This window comes from Rosa chinensis, chromosome 7 (assembly GCF_002994745.2).
Source record: "Rosa chinensis cultivar Old Blush chromosome 7, RchiOBHm-V2, whole genome shotgun sequence".
Lineage (NCBI taxonomy): Eukaryota > Viridiplantae > Streptophyta > Magnoliopsida > Rosales > Rosaceae > Rosa > Rosa chinensis.
The window spans coordinates 9,491,470-9,511,027 of NC_037094.1; the positions used below are offsets into that span (position 1 = coordinate 9,491,470).

At 38.8% G+C, this 19,558-nt stretch overlaps 3 protein-coding genes across 5 annotated transcripts; 1 reads left to right on the plus strand and 2 right to left on the minus strand.

Annotated features, from left to right (window-relative positions):
* Nucleotides 1-4,968, plus strand: LOC112179345 (conserved oligomeric Golgi complex subunit 2). The gene is made up of 12 exons (XM_024317742.2): nucleotides 1-608; nucleotides 909-1,103; nucleotides 1,591-1,927; nucleotides 2,328-2,489; nucleotides 2,648-2,747; nucleotides 2,832-3,047; nucleotides 3,134-3,242; nucleotides 3,512-3,712; nucleotides 3,894-3,998; nucleotides 4,156-4,281; nucleotides 4,379-4,513; nucleotides 4,702-4,968. Exons 1-12 carry the CDS (start codon nucleotides 150-152, stop codon nucleotides 4,813-4,815), a joined length of 2,259 nt encoding a protein of 752 aa, XP_024173510.1. The 5' UTR covers nucleotides 1-149; the 3' UTR covers nucleotides 4,816-4,968.
* Nucleotides 4,969-7,503: 2,535 nt separating this feature from the next.
* Nucleotides 7,504-8,216, minus strand: LOC112178747 (putative calcium-binding protein CML19). Its single transcript, XM_024316956.2, has one exon. It carries the CDS (start codon nucleotides 8,102-8,104, stop codon nucleotides 7,682-7,684), a length of 423 nt encoding a protein of 140 aa, XP_024172724.1. The 5' UTR covers nucleotides 8,105-8,216; the 3' UTR covers nucleotides 7,504-7,681.
* Nucleotides 8,217-11,951: 3,735 nt separating this feature from the next.
* Nucleotides 11,952-19,512, minus strand: LOC112175494 (ribonuclease J). Of its 3 annotated transcripts, none has more exons than XM_024313169.2 (17): nucleotides 18,891-19,512; nucleotides 18,297-18,519; nucleotides 17,829-17,938; nucleotides 17,564-17,620; nucleotides 17,080-17,271; nucleotides 16,906-16,983; nucleotides 16,479-16,661; nucleotides 16,302-16,382; nucleotides 15,827-15,892; nucleotides 15,630-15,722; nucleotides 15,031-15,156; nucleotides 14,718-14,831; nucleotides 14,055-14,150; nucleotides 13,876-13,973; nucleotides 13,336-13,790; nucleotides 12,537-12,958; nucleotides 11,952-12,457 (listed from the first exon to the last, which is right to left on the minus strand). In XM_024313169.2, the coding sequence occupies exons 3-17, from the start codon at nucleotides 17,847-17,849 to the stop codon at nucleotides 12,362-12,364; spliced, it is 2,178 nt and encodes a 725-aa protein (XP_024168937.1). In that variant the 5' UTR covers nucleotides 17,850-17,938; nucleotides 18,297-18,519; nucleotides 18,891-19,512; the 3' UTR covers nucleotides 11,952-12,361. The 3 variants fall into 3 exon arrangements, with proteins under 3 accessions (XP_024168937.1, XP_024168935.1, XP_040368152.1); XM_024313167.2 differs by having other exon boundaries at nucleotides 17,815-17,938; XM_040512218.1 differs by lacking the exon at nucleotides 11,952-12,457 and having other exon boundaries at nucleotides 12,818-12,958; nucleotides 13,260-13,790; nucleotides 17,815-17,938.
* Nucleotides 19,513-19,558: the final 46 nt, after the last annotated feature.

Genomic DNA, 19,558 nt, shown 5'->3' on the forward strand with positions numbered 1-19,558 from the left:
AGATACACTGGGTGCAACTCTAGATCCCGTACGTTCCTACCCGCTCCGGTAAAAGAGAGAGACTCTTTCTCTCTCTCTATCCGAACAACAAAGAAAGAAGAACCGAAACTCATACGAAACGCATTGAAAACGAAACGGAAAGTGATCCAATGGCGGATCCAATTCCATCAGCACCGCACAGATCCAACACCGACTTCTTCTCCGACCCCCTCGACTCCCACCCCCTCTGGTTCAAGCCCGCGCTCTTCCTCTCCCCGGACTTCGACTCCGAGGCCTACATCTCCGACCTCCGAACCTTCGTCCCCTTCGACACCCTCCGATCCGAGCTCCAGTCCTATCTCGCCTCCCTCAACCACGACCTCATCGACCTCATCAACCGCGACTACGCCGACTTCGTCAACCTCAGCACCAAGCTCGTCGACGTCGACTCCGCCGTCGTGCGCATGCGGGCCCCGCTCCTGGAGCTCAGGGAGAAGATCGACCAGTTCAGAGGCTCCGTGCAGGGCTCGCTTGTGGCGCTGACCAATGGATTGAAGCAGAGATCCGAGGCCGCCGAGGCTAGGGAGATCTTGGAGCTTCTGCTCGATACGTTTCACGTCGTCTCCAAGGTAATGCCTCGCCGCTTTTCGGAATTCCGAGCCTGATTTGTGAGATTTACTATGACAATTTGCAATTAGAGAGAGCAAAAGTGCAGGCACCATCACAGAGGAAGTACTAAGGTGGAGGCACTCATATTTGTCTGATTTCCTCTTTGGATATGAAATCTTCGTCCATGACCTTGTCTGGATTCCAATTAGTTTCGAAGAAGAGAAGAGAAGAAAATGGAGTTATAGCCTAGATTGGATACTACATTGTGTTGATCTAAAGTGATTGTAGTACTGAATTTCATTTTACTTTTGATGGTTCAGGTTGAAAAACTAATAAAGGAGTTGCCTAGTGTGCCTGCCGATTGGTCAAACGGAGATGTAAATTTAGCAGAGAAGAATTTTATCAGCAACGGGACTACCGAGAATGGGACAAATCTCAGAGATACTCAAAGCATGCTTTTGGAGAGAATTGCCAGTGAGATGAATCGCCTCAAGTTCTATATTGCTCATGCACAGGTTGCTTTTGCCTTCCCTTTCTCATTCTTGCAACTGTTTTTTAACATTTGTTTTGATATTTTTAAATTTGGCTTCCGATTATATATCAGCATACATTTGATTCACATTCATAGGTTCAGTGGTCCTTTTTAGTCATGAGTAAGTTATGTAGGATAGTACTTCTGATTTTTGTGGCTTTCTAAGAAGTTTAAAATGGTGAAATTGAGATCTTGTCCCATATGAATGAGCGCTTGGGGAAAACTGCAAGGAATAGAGAATGCAAGGAAATTGCGGCCACAGTTTCTAAATAGTTTTATTAGGCAATGAGTGCAAAATGATTGCCAATTATGTTATATATTCTTTCAGTTGCTTCCCTCTCAGCCCCATTGATCTTTGGTTGGTCCTTAGCAAGGATTCTGTTCATGTTTAGTTACAAAACTCAATGTTTATATAGTGAATGTGAGAATATTTTGTGCTCATCTACTTTTTCTATATTATGCCAGTACAGAACCTGCCTTTCATTGAAAACATGGAGAAGAGGATCCAGGGTGCTAGCCTATTATTAGATGCCAGCCTGGGACATTGTTTTGTAGATGGACTGGAACATCGAGATGCAAATGCAATTTACAATTGCTTAAGGGCATATGCTGCCGTTGATAATACTAGGAGTGCAGAAGAACTTTTCCAAACAACCATTGTGGCTCCATTAATACAAAAAGTTATTCCACATGGGGCATCATGGGCGGATGGAAAGCCATCTGGAGATGAACTTGAGAATGACTATCAGCAAATTAAGCAATGCATTCAGAAAGACTGCAAATTTTTGTTGGAAATTTCTTTTGAAGGTATTTTCATCCACCTTATGTCTTTTATCTCACTCCCATCAAGTGAATAGAGCTATATATGTTGTATTTTGAGTTCTAAAGAAACAGTCATGCCTAGGTTTTATTTTGATCATTCCGATCTGCTGATCCCCTTTTTCAGTCATTATTTGACTAAATCATAGCATATTTTCTTCACTTTATGAGCATTTTAGTGTCATTTGTCTGAACTCATTCCTTTATATTCTAGTTGCTTCAACATCATTGTTTCATTCTGTATCTTTACTCGATATCTTCCTTCTCGAATGCACTCTAGGTCGTACTGTAGTATGATATGTGATATGCACTTGCATTTGCGAGGCATACCTCTTATCTTATCCAAGTCATTGAACTGGCTTTTTTATATTTATTTTTTTTCCTCCAGAAAATTCTGGTTTGCACGTGTTCGACTTCTTGGCAAACTCAATTCTCAAAGAGGTTCTTTCAGCAATCCAAAAGGGGAAACCTGGTGCTTTTTCACCTGGACGACCAACGGAATTTTTGAAAAATTATAAATCAAGCCTCGAGTTCTTGGCTCATCTAGAAGGTAGGATTAAATATTCCTCACTTATCTTCATTAAGTTTGAAAGCTCGGAATTGGTTATTCACTCTTGATGTTACTTGGTGATGGTATAGAACTATTGTTACTTTTCTACAAGTCCAAGTGTTGTTCACTGTAGTTATAACATTGTACTGTTATGCAAGGCTACTTTCCGTCCAGAGCAGCTGTTAGTAAATTTCGAGCAGAAGCCGTTTATATTGAGTTCATGAAGCAATGGAACCTTGGGGTTTATTTCTCTTTGAGGTATTCAGCAGAAGTGGTCACCTTTCTCATTGAATAAGTTAAAGATTTATTGCGCATTTTACGTTACTTACTATATTACCTCAGGTTTCAGGAGATTGCGGGTGCTCTAGATTCTGTACTTGCGGCGACTAGTCTTGTCCCTGTTCATAATATACCTTCTGGTCAAGGAGATTCTCCAGACTTGACATTAAAACAAAGTGCTACTCTGTTAGAGTGCTTGGAATCCTGTTGGAGAGAAGACGTTGTTGTTCTTTCTTATTCTGACAAGTTTCTTCGCTTATCCTTGCAGCTTCTTTCAAGGTCAGTCTCAAGTGGAGCTCAATACTGTGTTTTAGTTCATTCCAATCTATTATTGCTACTGACTACATGTTATAAATGCAATATAGATACTCAAGTTGGTTGTCATCTGGACTAGCTGCTCGGAAGAGGGGTAATACCGGCTCCAATCCTGGCTGTGAATGGGCTATTTCAACTGTACCAGATGAATTTATTTATGTACGCCTCAGATTTTTATTTTAGTGTACTTCTTGTCTTGTCCTGTAATATTTTCCATCATTTTATCCTTGGTTTCATCATGTTTTCAATGCAGCGATTCATGACTAGCAAATATGGCAATAAAAGAGTCTTCATTGCCTAGCATAAACATACAAAGACTTTACAGATGCTATGAATGTAGCTGGATCTTGCCATACGAAAAAAAAAAATGATAAAACTGACTTGATTACTCTTAACCCACAGGCTGATATAAGTTGTTTGGTTTGCAGATTATTCATGACATCAATTGTCTTCACACAAGGGTTTGTGGTGACTTTCTCGAACATGTACTTGAGCTTCTTTCATCATGTTCTGCCGATATACTTGATCATGTAAAACAGAGCATTTTACACGGAGGAAAAGCATTGGATGCATTAGTACCTGCCATTATCAACACTATTGTGGAGACTCTGGTTGAGAAGTCGGTTGAGGTAAGCTTTTGTATTGATTAAAGATTTATTCTGGGTAATCATTTAATGCAGTAAGATAGGTCCCCTGGGATAATTATACCTTAAAAAAATGAGATATATTTCTGGGTCATTATTAAATTCTTCTAATTATTTTCTGTCATGTGAACTCATTTATTCACATGCTATCTTTATGAAAAATTAGGACTTGAGGCAGCTAAAGGGAATAACAGCAACGTACAGGATGACTAATAAACCTCTTCCTGTCAGACACTCACCGTATGTGTCGGGAGTATTACGTCCCCTGAAGGTATGCAGCCTGAAATGGCTATGGCTAAATTGTCATTGTGTACTCAAAACAGCAATTTTTTTCTTTTCTCCCCTGCCATCTGCGACTGGTAGCTTTACTTGTGCATGCTGAGGTTTAACTCTTATAAAACTAATGCTGAATCACTGACCACTACTAGGTCTTTTTGGATGGGGAGCGAGCTTCAAGGTACCTGAAAGAAGATGCTAAGAATGAACTTGTGCTTAGTGCTGCGACTGAGATTACTGGTCGTTATTATGAGTTGGCTGCTGATCTCGTCAGTGTGGTTAGTGCTCCTGATGATGCTGAGATGAACTTTTAAGATATTTAATCAAGATTGATCTGTGTTTGTTTACCTCTTAACTCCTCTCCATCTTGAGCAGGCTAGGAGAACAGAGACTTCACTCCAGAGAATAAGGCAAGGTGCACAAAGAAGAGGTGGAGCAAACGCAGATGTCTTGGATCACAATGTGTCCGACACTGACAAGATTTGCATGCAATTATTCCTAGACATTCAGGTAAGACACAATCCACATTGGCCTTACGGGTATGTGTTGTGTGTGTGTGGTATTGTTTTCTTTTGTGACGCAACACGTAAAAGCGTCTTGCAAGACAACATTACTACATATATTTATAGGCTGCTGAATTGGCCGATCTCCGGTAATTAGTTAACTAATTATGATGGCCTTCTACAACTAATTTTCAGGAGTACGGCCGTAACCTGGCAGTCCTCGGTGTAGATGCTGCCAATATCAAATCGTACCGCTCATTGTGGGAATGTGTTGCTCCTGCAGACAGGCGAAGTGTGATTAATTTTTAGAGTTTTTGGGTGTTTGGCCTTGAGCCATTTGTAGATGTACTTTACTTTTTAGTCTCAAAGTAGTTGAGAAATGCATCTTTATGTATTATTGATTTATTGTAACGTTTGGTTATTAAACATTAATCGAATATCATACATTAATACTTGTTAGAATCGGCATTTCCAAAAGAGAGAGTTAAACGAATGGTCATTGGATTATAATTCGTTTGACACTTTGGTCATTGGACTCTCTTCATAATCTTCAGCTTGAAGACTGGCACCCAATCCGCCTCGAATAAGTCTTGAACCAGCATCATAAAACTAGTTTCCAAACGGATTAGGTTAGGGATTTGCATAAGGTCTTTTGCACACAATGCTGGGCTCCCCCTTTGTTGTATATGTATGTTTGTTAAACGAATGGTCATTGGATAATTTATTCACTCAAATTTGACACTGTAGTCATTGACTGCTAAATAAAAAATTATTTTATTCACTCAAATTTAATTTTTTTTAATTCACTTTAATCATTATTGTCAAATACTATTAAACATGATGGTATTTTAGTCTAATTATTTATAAATTAAAATTACTCAACTACTTATTATTTTTTTTAGAATAATACTTGGTTAAGAGTTACTCTAACAGTTTCCTTATAATTTATGTATCATAGGAAAGTAAAAGTCAAAGTTTTAGCCTATTTTTCTTCCCCAATTCCAACAGATTCCCTATTTTATAATAATTTCCATAATTCTTCCTTAAATTTTAGAGATTGCTCTAACTTTAAAGAATTTAGTTTTCTTTTTCCTCACTATCTCTAAAATAAGGATAGTTATAAGGAATTTGTTGAAGTAAAAGGCTAATTTTTTTTCTAAAATAGAGAAAAATCAAAATATGGAAAAATTGTTGGAGTTCTCTAACTAGGTAAGGTTGACCACCTCCACTAACGAGACGACACGTGTCCTAAGTTAAGTAAAAACTGGGAATTGAGCCAAAGCAATGAAGAGCAGGAAAATGAGATAGTGGTGCTTGCTCTTGAATTATAACTCCTCACCTCTGCAAATGAACTGATGCCTTGCTTTCTGGATTTCAGATCTCTTCGCCGGAGTTCTAGTCTCCTAAATTAACAAACGTACAAATACAATAAAGGGGGAGCCCAGCCTGGTGTGCCGAGACCGTCTGCAAATCTCTAACCTAATTCGTTTGGAAATCAGTTTTACGGTGCTGGTTCAAGATTTATTCGAGGTGGATTGGGTGCCAGTCTTCAAGGTGAAGACTATGAAGAGAGTCCTTTTTGCAGAGTTGTGGAGTTATGATTCAAGAAAGAAGATAATTCTTCTGCTCTTCATTGCCTTTGCTCAGTTCCCAATTTTCACTTTACTTAGGACACGTGTAATCTATGGCTAACCAGGTATAGTTAGCCAACTATTATCCTTTTTTATTTATTTATTTCTATTTTTTATCGAGCATGGTCAAGTTCGAAATTCAATCAAGATTGTGAGCATCTTAAAAAAAAATGAATATGGGTGTTGGTCAAGAGAGATAAAGAAATACAGAGAAAAATAAAATTTATTTGTTTTACCATCTTGTCCAAAATATCCGTCAAATAGTGAATATTTACAACTTTTTTAACGAAACAATTAAAGTGAAAGACAATATCATAAAGTGATGTTTTTGAAAAGTGAGTGACTAAATTTTTGAATGGGTTAGAATTCAGTGATCATTTGTGTAATTCTACATTTTCAAAAAATTAAATTTCAGTAAAAACATAAAAAGACTCAAGGTATTGGCTAGAAAAACCCTAGGCTCGAGGAGAGCAGAAGAGTGACGACGACAGCGGAACCTTCCTTGGTTTCCTCTGATCTCTGTCTGTTCTAGCAGGTGAGGCTTCTTACCATGGGTGTCGAAATCGTGGTGTTTTTTTTCTAGGGTTCCAGGTGGTCGGATCTCGGAGAGATTAAGTGGTGTTTGGTAGTGGGTTGAGGACGGCTTCAATCTCCCTAACTTGGAGCGCTGGGCAACTGATCGGAGGTGTAGAGTTGCAATGTCTGGCTTGCTTTGCAGGCGTTTCAAAGATCCAAGTACAGCGTCAGCGGTAGTGCAGATCGACTACAGCGAGTGCAGAACGAGCACGTCGGGGTTTGGTTTGCTCTCAACCAGATTAATTTGGTTTTGGTGGTTCGCTGTTAGAGGAAAGATGGTGTGGTGGAAAGGCTAGCCGCCAAAGGACATGCTACCCGCGGCGGCGATGGCTAAGCAGGAAGATTGGGCTTCAGTTTATTTAGCTTGGACTGTTATGTCTGGGCTTGATTCAAGCCAGCAGATTTCAAAGAAAAGCAAGAAGACCAGCCTATTGCCAAGGTTGTTAGCTGCTATATTTTAGTTTTTTTGCTATTAGACATTTGGATGCAAATTTTTTTAGGCATGGGTAATCTCTATGAGCTTTTTTAAGATGTTTCTAATTATCATTTGTACCACATTTGCGTCCCGACAAATTAGACTAGATGAATGATTTTCCTTAGGAAACGGGGTTGTATTGCTTAGTTAGGCTTGCTTCATGAGAGCGTCTTATAGACTTTAATGAGTTTAGTATTACTTAGATATGTTTTTTGGTTTTCTAGTCTGATTTTTTATATAAGTGTACGTTACACTCTGATCTGATTTATGACTTTGATATATAATAATATCAATTCCTCTTAAAAAAGAAATAAATAAATAAATTCCAGTATATATGTGGAGATTTATATGAATAATAAAGAAACAGAACTATTACAATATCACGAGCGCAGCTCATTTAGAATCTCTACTATCAAAACCCAGAAAGAATAAGAATGAATGAATGGACTAAATATATACACACACTACAGACAAACCACTGTGAATCTCTATTTCATCGCATCATTACTGTGAACTCTTCAAAGCTGATGAGGCCATCCCCATTCAAATCAAATTGATTAATCATCACCTTGCATTCCTCAATGGACTTGGACTCACCCAATCTATTAAGCATTCTCTTCAAGCTCTTAGGTGTTATAAACCCGCATCCCTCCTCATCATACACTTCAAAGGCCTCCCTTAAACCCTTCATTTTCTCTTCCTCTTCTCCACCTTCCATCAACCCAACAAGATCATCCAAACCCAGCAAGCCATCCCCGTCGGAGTCCAAAAACCCCACCGCAACCTCCGCTTCGTTTTGCAGCATCTCTCCTCCCATCAACCCTAGCCTGTTTCTCAGCTCCGAGGGTGAGATCTTCCCGTCTCCATCTTCATCAAAGTAGCTGAACACACGCTCGAATCCTCTGTTACTCTGCATTTACGCAACGAAAATACAACTGCACGAAGAGTAGCAGTATATACTGGATATGAACAAGTAACAAAAACCCGATTCAAGTGAATTTGCAATGAAACGATATTGGAATAGCCATGAAACATGTAGAGCTTATATACACAATTGGAACCGACTTTTGTGCATGTTCCATGGCAAGAGGTAGAAGCTGCTGTGAGTTTTCCAGCACACGTAAATTAAAGAGAAGAATTCAAGAAAGGGAGGAAAAATTTAAAAAGAAAGGTCGTCAGGAATTGCGTGGCTCTTAATTGGGTCATTTCCTGCTGTCAACGTCACGAGGAAAAATAGTTAAAAGAGGGCACCAAAACGAAGAAGAGGCCAAGTTGTCTAGACGTCCGTAGAATAAGTGTTTAGTGTCTGACAGTCAATATATTCCTAATTCTGACTTCTGAAGTTCTGAGCCAGTAATATAACTATCCCTTATTTTGATTTATATTGTTCATAGTTAATACACCCTAAGCACACGGCTACGTCACCCCTTCCTAACCAACCTCTGCGTGTCACCAACACGTTTCTTTTTTTCCCTTTTGCCTCTCTTTCTGTTCTCCTCCTTTCTCTTCGTGTACTCCGTCTCCCTCTTCTCCAGTCTCTATCGGCGACCAACTTGACCATCCTCAACCTCATTCCTCCTCCTCAACCCCTTCTCCACTCCCCATCGTCGGTTTCCAGTCACCACCACCGCCTTCCCCACCCTCTCAATCAAAGCCTATGCCACGGATCGAGATCCCTCCATACTTGTCTCAGGAAACGGCCAGTCTCCGGCAAAGGCAAATCCTCCTTCAGAGTACTATTCCCTGTTTCACCCGGGAGAACGGATTTTGAAGCACAGCGCCACAACGGGTTCGACGTCTCGCGGCTCAACATCGCGACTGGCACCGCACCAAGATCGAGCGCGTGAGGAAGACTTCATTGGCTTAGAAGGACACATGTCATGCATCCAGTGAGTGGATATGGTCAGCCAAAGCTGACCATAACTGGTCAGCGATGTATATGTGATTAATCTATACATTTGCATTATGGCATTCAAAGAAAGAAAGAAAAAAAAAATTGCGACGGTTTCTAGAACGGTGTACGTTCTTCTAGGAGGTTACATTTTGCAATCTCCAGGCCACCTCTTATGGCAATAATAGTGTTCCACCTGGCTTGAGTCAGTCCTTGGATCTAGATTTAAGAATAGATATTGTGCAAAACAAATTAAAAGAACAATAGTCCATCTAATTTATTGATGTTCCATGTTACAAATATCATTTAGCTATTGGCGTCATCTTAAGGCTTTGGTTTTTTCACTTTTACTTAGGCCCTTATTATTATTATTATTATTATTATTTTAGGGTAACGGAAAACTAATCCATTGATCGAAATCATGACGACCTCATTCGGTCAAGCATGAAGGGTACAAACACCCCTCATATTACAATGCAAGCTCAATAGAGTACTAAAACCAAAAGGAAATCCCAAAAAACTAAAGTTCAAAAGAGAAAACTGCCAGCCAAAGCAAAACCTATGAAGAAAAAAACTATGAAACCCTACGTCGCCGAGCTTGAAACACTTCCTTGATTGCTTTGACGCCTAAGACCCTTCTGGTATACGTCGCTGCCATCAAAAAAGACATATCCCACCCTAGATAACATAGGGAATCATCTCCTACCCGGACTGGGAGACGGGCTCCAAAGAGGCCGGCCCAACCTTCATTCCATGCACTCCATTTGCTCCGCCGTCAAAGGACCCCGCCTTCATGGACTCAGAGTCGACACAAGTAGACTCCGCCGGTGCCGCTTTGACCTTGTTTCTCAAGCCACGAGGTCGACCCTTCTTCTTGTAAACCACTTGAGGCATCTTCGCACCTACCAAACCTGTAGCAGAGAGCTCGAGGCCAAGTTGTTCCGGCTACAGGCTGACCTGAACTAGAGCCAAACTATGTTTGGCCCACTTACCGTCCTCAGGAACGTCATCATCCCTAGAACGACGCATCCCTACCACCTGTGTTGGAGCAGAGGTACCCTCAGTCCCGGAAGGCACCAACTCTGGAAGTTCTCGGATCTGAACAGATTTCTTCTTCAACATGTTGGGAACCTTGAAGGTAGAGAGCAATGGAGAAGAAATAGAAGGTTGAGCGTTTTCCCTAAAGACAAGGGCTGGAACGATCAACCCTAATGCCCATTGCGAACCCGTCTCCACCACAGAATCAACCTCCACGTCATCCACCCTAGGGTAACGCTGGCCACCATGATTCAACATAGCACAAGAGTGACAACGTCCTATGAACCTTTCATACCTGCATCTTAGGGTTAAAACATCAACAAGGGAAACCCGAACCCTACGGTCAAGACGCACCAGATCAAAGATAGAAAGAACAATCCGGACTCGTGCATCTCCCCTATGCAACGCCATGCGATCCATCTCCAGAACCTCACCAATTGTCCCACCAACCAACCGGACAGTAGGTTCAGTCAATATGCCCGGAGGTATTCCTTCCAACGTAATCCAGATCCAAACATAGTCCAACTTCACCGAAGAAATCTCTGAGAAACCGTCATAATCATTCAGGAGAATCATGGCTCGTTGAAAACCCCATGGTCCTCCCTTCTTCACACGAGCCACATCCTTTTCATGGGTGAAAGTAAACAGAAATCGTTCACCCCTTGGCTGGACTTCCACGGTCCCCGACAACCTCCACATCGATCTCACAGCACTCCGGAACTAATCCAACACCACAGCCCTGCAAGTGTTAAGCCTCCCAACCAAATAGAAATTGCGAGCCAAAAACTCCTTTCCCGGAACCCTAAGATTCCCCAAATCCACGGGTTCTTCACCTTCCTTGAGTGACAACTTGGTCGTAAGTCTGGCAGTCATATATGCGATCGCTGTAGCCATGAAAGGAGGACGCCGCATAACTTGGAAATACTCAAAACCCTAACCCTAGCAGAGCGAGAGAGAGAGAAGGAATAAAAGTCGCGGTATTGACCAAAACCTAGGCCCTAATTAGTTTTGTATAATATTAGATACAAATATTGGTAATTTATTCTAGAAGTGAAAAAGAAAAATAAGATTCTTAAAAAATAATAAGCTAAGAGCATTTTTAGCAGACTCCCTATTAGCTAAGGGGCCAAATTTTGAAAAGCATGTTTAGCTTTTTATTTATCTTAGCAGCCACACCATTATAACTTTTAGCTATCTCGTTCATAAATATAGAAAGCGAGATGAGGTTCTCTATAATTTAAAACATTCTTTTTAAAATTATTTTATGTAATTTATAAATACATTTAAACTATTTAATCTTCATTTTAAAAATAATATAAATTTAAAACTAGCTAAAATAGAAAGCACTGATACAGACGTATTTCTGAGTGGTTAGCTAAAATGACTTTTTAGCTACTTTGACTAAAATTTAACTTTTTATGCCCCAACTCTGTGGAAACTAGCTCCAAAATTCTCAAAATATAATAAAACCACCTAAATATCATGATTTTTACCTTAAATTGTGGACTAATGGCACTTATGATTTTACTTAAAATGACCTGTTCATATTTACTGACCAAAATTTTTCCGCTATCAAATAATGATTTTTAAACACTTTTTATGCTTACGAAACTTAAAAATCACGGTGCCAATTTCTTTTATAATTTCTCAAAGTAAAAAAAAATAAAACTAATAAAATTCATTTTAGTTTCCGGTATTCTATCAATTAAAAATCATACTCTATAAGTGAAAAACAAAAATAGGATGAACCGATGAAGCATGAACTTTACCAAAAAATTATTTAGCGGTATAAGACTATAAGATGGGGAAAAAAAAAGTAATATGTGGCACAGACTGATTTGTTGGCACAAGGTGAAAAAATAAATATAATATGAGGCCCGACCAGGTGTAATGTGAGCGCACAGTAAGAATAATGTCACCGGACTATTTTCTACAGTAGAAAGAATAATGTTAAATGGAACAATGTAGGACAAAAATTGTAGAAACAAGGATCTCCCCATCCCGTCCCCTACTCTCCATGCTCATCTATCTCATTGAACTGATACACATCAAGGCTGTGTGGGCACAATACTAAATAACCCATTTCCAGCTTTCTCACTACTTTGATCTGGAAACTGTCCCCGCATTCATAGATATTTGAGGAACCATTCAAAGTTGTGGATGAGTTGCCATTTGGTTAAAGCTCCAGGGCTTACGAGAGAAAATATCGTTTCCGAGGACCCTTGCTCATGGTGTCTCCCCCAATCACTTGGTTGCCATTGCCTCTGAATCAGACAAAGCTCCATCCATTTCCTCATAATATGGCCAACTCTTTCGGCTTCTCTTTCCACTCTTGCTTTCCTGTTTTCAAAGCAGACTTCATTGATTAGCCCAATGATAAACCAGAACAAACTAGTACAGAGGGTGGAGATAAACAAACCTCGTATTTCTGAACCAAAGATGACCACAAAGATTTGCATTGCCCGGGGCTTCGATTGATCCCCTCAGCCAACAAGTTTCTAGATATTTCTTCCCATAGCGCCATTCTCCCCTTCACAACTTGAAATCTGCTATGCTGTTTCCCACGCATTTCAATAAACTTTTTAACCTCCTCGGGCTTCCATTTGTTCCGTTTCACCGGCTTTGAAGGATTTGGTGTCTCAGTGCTTTCAGAGTCATCTTTCTTTACATGTTCCTCTTGCAGAACCAAACCATCTTTATCTTCTGCTAATTTGTCACCAGCTGATAACTTGACCATTGCATTCCAGAAATCATCTGGCTCCTTTGTATCAGAAGAAAGCTTTTCGGGATTGACTGTGGAAACTTCCACAGGTAGTGGTGCTTTGACTTCACCACCATCATCTGCACGTAATGAGATAAAAGATTAAAATAAAAATACTGGACATCAATGCTAAGAATTACAAGTTCAGTAAAGAATTCAGATATATGAGATTGACATGTTGGTAACAGTCGCGTGATATTATGCACCCCAGCATATATCACATGGAAAGCCTAACATAATCCACGGAAAATAAAGATCAAATTCACTTTAAAACAAAAATCATTTTTTTTTACCCAATTTTTTTTAATACAAAAGAGAGATCATTTAAAATATTGACATCCTAAAGTTCACTAAGAATAATATTTAATGACCAGTGTCTACCTATAATTACTAAATGCACGCATATCACACTGTGTGCGCGTGCGAGAGAGAGAGAGAGAGAGAGAGGAGGGGGGACCTTCAAAATCTTGCTCTGAAGTGGTGCTCTGCAGATGTGTATTGTCCTTGGCTGCATTTGCTTCTGTCCTAGTTGGTCGACTCTTATTTGAATTTCCATCAATTACTTTTCGTAAAGCTGACCTCTCGTAACCAACATGGGACTTTCCAGATAGTCTTGTACTGACCTCATCGGCAAGAACTGCTGTGGGATTCTCCATGGCAATAGCAATAACTTCTGGCCTTTTACCACTGTATTTTCTTACCAATTTCCTCAATACCTCAGACACTGTTCTTTCCATGTGAGGTAAAGGACAATTAATAGGGCAGCTTGACAGTGCAGCATGGGCAGCTTTATAGAGCGCATCATATAGCTTTCCTTTGTCAAGCCACAAACATCGGGTGGTAATTCTTATCTTTCCTTTTATGCTACTTTCAGCCAGACCATTTACATTTTGGGGCCGTAAAATTTCCATGCTTTAGAGAAAAAGAAAAAGGGAGCATCAGGACGCTATTATAGGATGGGAAATATACGTGTCAACGAAGAATCTATGAGCTCTACCTGATCACTATTATGCCATCTAAGGCAATTTTTAGTCTCTCATCAACACAAAGGTCGCTTGATGTACCAAATGCTTTATCACCATCACTATATTTCAACTGTAAGATAAGAAAGAGTTTATCAAAACTCGCTCGACTAACCTCTTAATAAACAAACAACAAAATTTAAGCATTACCAACCTGCAAATTCTCCTTTCCAAGCAAGGTGAAACCATTTGAAAGTACCCTTCTGTTTCTCAAATGAGAAACCCCAAGCATTTCCCCATTCTTTATTACCTGATGCATAAAGTTTCGTTATTATTATCTTACTTGCTTGAATTGTTTCATATCATGACAAAATAAATCCTACCCACCATCACGCATACTATTATAGAACTATCTTACACACAAGGCAACAATGACAAGATAAAATCTGAATTGGCATCATACAAAAAAAATACCGTTCCTAGAGTTGTAAAACAATTACTAAGTGAAAGTTTGCTTAATGACGTCCAATACAGAGCAGGTCCATTTAAGTTGCCTTTTGTTCTTTTATGCAAAAAGTTCCTCTAACAGTTGTACAAGGCTGACTGAGGAGAAAAAAATTTCATTGTCATTTGGTAAAAGTAGAAAATTTAAAATTCAAGTTCCAGAATCTTCAAAACAAAAGTCTACAGTATGGAAATTTGAATTAACAATACATCCATTTGAATGCTACTTGGGAAATGCAGATTATTCATTTTAAGGACAAAGAAGAGTGAACAAACAAACATAACTAAAACTGTTCTATCAGATATAAACAATGAAATATTATCTAATTATCCTGAATGTCAATATATTATAACAAGGAACACGTCGACTCACAGTGGTGTGATGGATGCCAGTTGATCTCCCAAGCAATTCATGCTCTTTGAGAAACAAGAGTTCTCCATGTATGGGCAGAAAGTGCTGTGGCTTCACAATTCTAAGCACTTCCTCCTATAAAAGAAAGTTATACGTTAAGTTGGCAACCTATATATATATATATATATATATATCAATAGTTATTTTATAAGTAAGATACAGTAATGTCAATATTATCAAACTCACTTAAGAAGATAGGAACTTAATTCAAAACTTGTGAGAAATTAGAACTTCAGAATTTAAAATTCTGAGATGGTTCAAACTTCAAACTTACCAGTTCTCCACGGTACCCATGACCAGAAGTGTGCAGCCCCTCGTTCTTACCCATCACTATCGTTGATCCCATATCTGATATGCGGTTTAACATTTTCATTACCCGAGATTCATTACCAGGAATAACCTAAAAGGTACACCAAGGTCAAAATAGCTTTAACAGATATATAAATCCCAGCTTGTAGAAACACAGTTAGTCGAAGTATAATTTCAGACTCGGAAACTGGAAGAAACAGTCTGTTCAGAGATACATAAGACCACAAGCTAGTTGGTAAAGAATACACAACAGAAACAATTGGAAAGATGCACAAAAGAAAGAAGCTCATGTCCTTGGTGCAACTTCCAATTTTGGCAGTTTCATCTTTTTCTATAGACCCATGTTGGCATTGAAGATAGGTAAGTTTGAAGATTCATGTTCTTTCTTTCTATCTTTCATCTTTTAATTGTTAAATAGACTAATGTCAGGGTGATTAACCACAACTGTACAGAATTTTAAAGCGTATAAACCAATAAACAAAAAAAAAACTCATAAATATGTGCATTGTAATATTGTACGAAAATTTAATTTGAAACCAATGCTTATAATATAGAGTTTATTACCTTAGCAGAATATAAAATTATATCTTCCTTGGTCAGTTTGACAGAATGACTACTTCCAAATGATGCAAGATTTAGAGCTGCACGTGGTTCTGCCTGACACAACAGCATATATAGTCATTTGCAAGCATAAAAAATGAAGCAACAGCTTTCACTTTATGGAATGAAGTAGTCCGTGGTAGCAATGTAGATAAACTTACTTGAGAGCCAGTTGTGACGATTAGCAAATCCTTTGGAGCATAGGAATCAATATCTTCCACTTTCACCTAATTTGAAGTAAAATAAATAAATAAATTAATTACAGGTTCAGGTAGATAGAAGCAAACTTCATGCTTACAAAGTAAAAGAGTAACAGAGGCTATGGTCCGGAATAGAGTTAACTTGTGAGGGGAATTTTTAATTTTCCACATACCAACCTGTTTACATTGAGTAAGGCTGGATGTAAAGAGCTGAGCTAAATTGTCTAACAACACAACATTGCTTAGCTAATCAGTTTTTCTCAATCAACAGAAGCTGAAGCTCTTAATTGTTAATTGAATTTTCATACGATACTAAGTAAATAGAAGATTGCATACCAAACAGATAAGACAGAGATGAAGGAAAAAGGAAAAGAAGATTTGGGATCAGCCAAGAGAACTAGACAACACGAAAAACAGAACCTTGGTGCATAATTACCAGGGTTGATGGATCAATTGGTGCCTTCCCATCCCTCCAAGCTGCATCAAGATATGTCCTTAAGGACATACCAACAAATACCTAACAAATACAGTATAACGATTACTCAGACACATCAACATATATAAAAGAAGAGAAGTATAATACATTATGTTGGATACTTTCAGAAGAACCTACCAACTTTCTACCAGTAGCATCAGCAGCAGCTTTCACACTTCCAAGTCGATGTATGTTTGATGCAAACTGGGTGGTAATAACCCTCCCTTGAGCTGCTGAAATATGCCTCATCAGTGCATCTGCCACAGAAGATTCACTTGTTGTCCTTCCAGGTGAGAGAACATTTGTAGAGTCACTCATCATCTGAAAACAATGTTGATCAATTGACGACTATATTCTTTCCTCCATGAAATAGTTTACTGAATTATCCAGTATACATGGACAATTCATGCAGTAACTTCCATTATGGTGAGAAAATATCCTCAGGATATACAAAATATGCCTCAGCAAACTTTACTATCAATATGGATTTTAGACTCTTATATAGTTGATTTTTAAAGAAGATATGATGGAGACCCAATTTTGATTTCTAGACCCAGGGGCATACCAATGTTACTCCTTCTTTTGAAAGTTCTTCCAAACCTTCACGATCAAAACCTTGACCGTCCAGTGGTGACTCGTCAATCTGTTTAGCATAATTTGTTATTCGGCTTGAGAATCTATATATGGAAAAAAAAAAAAAAAAAAAAAAGAAGAAGAAGCTTGTATAAGGAAATGTTACCTTCCAGTCCCCGGTATGAAGAATTGTACCATCAGCACAGCGAAGAACTAATCCACAACAGTCGGGAATAGAATGCGTCACTCGGATAGGCTCAATTTCAAATGGCCCGGCCATAAATTTCCTCTTTGTTCTGAACATCTTGAGTCTGGATGGAACAAAAATCCCATTTTCCTTCAGACGTTTCCTAATAAGCTGTAAAAGTAACAACGTTAAAATTTTGAACACCATGGTAACCACAAAGTGTTTTCGAATCTGTGAACTCAAGAGGATAGGCATCTTCATGAGAAAAGACTCATACAGATTGACAGTACAAGGTACGGAAAAATGAGTGGAAGAATAAAGATTGATAGCTGCTAGGCAAGTATTGACATTCTATGAGAGGTCAACATTACTGAGTGCTATTCATTATTACATATTGAAAAAGAATGGGTGGAATACGAAAGGAAGCTCCTGAAAACCACAAAAATTAAAGTTACTCAAGTACCTCCATGGTGAAGGATGATGCAAATATTGGTGTACTGGGATCCAAAGCTGGGATCACCTGTTTAGAGCAAAAAGATGTATCAACTACAAAGATGATGAAACCCAGGACAATAATATCCGAAACAAGTTTTAGTTCCATTTAACTATAAATAGGACATAATTTACGCTTCAAAGATCTTTGTTTAGCTTTTTCTGGACTTCCAGGTTTTACTGAGCTAAATGGAATTTCAAAGAATCAGAAGGAAACTTTACCCAAGGCAACGCACCAATGTGATCTTCATGGCCATGTGTAATGACAATTGCTTCAATTTTGTGTTTCCATTTTCTGATAAATGTGGTATCAGGTATTATCTTTTGGACTCCAAGTTCATCAAAGCTGAAATCACATATCACATATAATCAAGGGTCAGGGCATAAACAGAAGGAAAAAAAAACAAGATAAGGATCACTTCCAGAAGAATAGAACCAAATACAACTAGAAATCTACTCTAATTTCAGAAGTTCATTTTCAGCAGTTTTTGAATGTATGGTGAGGTTTTTATCCACCCCTGCAGACTACGATTACAAAATCTGACAAATCTACTAAAATAAACTAGATCCATACCAGTAAACCTGTGATACGAAAGAAACTTCCTAAGAAAAGAAACTCTTCCAAATGGAAGAGTAGATCTAATTATCACAAAGATACATCTTTCACAAGTACAAAGAATAACAAACTAGGCCAAGAAACATACTCTGGAAACATGATACCGGCATCAATCAGTATATATCGATCATAATTCCCAACCAGCATGCAATTCATCCCAATTTCTCCCAGTCCACCGATTGGCAAAACACGCAGTGGTGGACCATCTCTCCCTTCATAAAACTGCTCCATCTTTCTCTGAACAGAGTCTTCCATACTTTTCCGAGGCCCCTCCACTCTTCCTGATCTTTTATAATTAGACCCGCGCGTGCCTAAATGAAGCAACCATCAATACCATCTCAAATATTTCAATATTCAATAAACACAGACATCTATCCACCACAAACTTCCATTCGATTTCTTACTGGATATGCGCAACAGTCTCCAACATATAACATTTTCATATGCTTCGAGCACCTTAATTCAAAGGTAAGATATCATTTTCAAGAGAAAACCTTTATGTCAAACTAAGCTTATTCTCAATTCCAAGCAGCTCTATTTATCCACTTCAAAAAAGTGAATAAAAATTTTCGAACTCATACACTAAAAACTATTTACTTAATTTCGTATTCTTCCCCGTTCTTCATTTCAATTTACACAAAACCAAGACTTTGACAGTGTAAAGAAGGAAGCTTTTTTTTACCTGTAGGAGGAGCAGTAGAAGAGCCGACGGAGCACGAAACGGTGCGGTTTGAAGACTTGGGCCGCCAGAGGAGGCTGTAGGGGAACGGCGAGAGAGCTCCGACGGCGGCCATTTGAGTGGGCAAGGGAGGTGAGTATATGGAGTGGTAGAAAGATAAACCCCCCAAAACCCCTAAATGCATCAGTTTCGAGGTTTCGGGTAGTCGAAACGGCGAAACGAAACCCTTGAAAGACACTGGGAAAATGGAGAGAGAGAGAGTTGAGAAGAGAAGTGGAGGGAGTTGTGGAGAAGAGGGAGAGATTTTTTGTTTTGTTTTTGTAAAGCTTTCACTTCACTTCACTAACAAGAGAGAAATATCTTTCTTATCATTTTTGGGAACGAGACAATGCCATAGTGAAGTGATAAACCCTGGCACGTGCGGACCAGCCTATGCTCAAAGGGACATTTCCTTCCCACGCTTTAACACTATTTTCACCTCACTGTGGTAAAAATAAGAAGATACAAATCTCATCTATTGTATTGGTAAAAAAAAAACATATATGTATCATGATCAAGACAGCAAAGTTTCTTTTTCTTGCAGCAAAGACGTATTCTGTCATGCAATCCAATATTAGTTTGGCTTAGTTTCAAGACTTTTCATTAGTTTCCAAAAGCAGATTTGTGATTGT

Excerpts from the sequence above, each read along its gene's own strand:
- LOC112175494 (XM_024313167.2), bottom strand. The coding sequence starts at position 19,071 with ATGCATTTAGGGGTTTTGGGGGGTTTATCTTTCTACCACTCCATATAC. Across the intron at positions 17,939-18,296 it reads GCCGGTATCATGTTTCCAGA|CTTTGATGAACTTGGAGTCC; the intron begins GTATGTTTCTTG and ends ATGTGATTTCAG. Across the intron at positions 13,974-14,054 it reads TTGGAAAGGAGAATTTGCAG|TTGAAATATAGTGATGGTGA; the intron begins GTTGGTAATGCT and ends CTTATCTTACAG.
- LOC112178747 (XM_024316956.2), bottom strand. The coding sequence starts at position 8,104 with ATGCAGAGTAACAGAGGATTCGAGCGTGTGTTCAGCTACTTTGATGAA.
- LOC112179345 (XM_024317742.2), top strand. The coding sequence starts at position 150 with ATGGCGGATCCAATTCCATCAGCACCGCACAGATCCAACACCGACTTC. Across the intron at positions 1,104-1,590 it reads TCTATATTGCTCATGCACAG|AACCTGCCTTTCATTGAAAA; the intron begins GTTGCTTTTGCC and ends ATGCCAGTACAG. Across the intron at positions 3,713-3,893 it reads TGGTTGAGAAGTCGGTTGAG|GACTTGAGGCAGCTAAAGGG; the intron begins GTAAGCTTTTGT and ends ATGAAAAATTAG.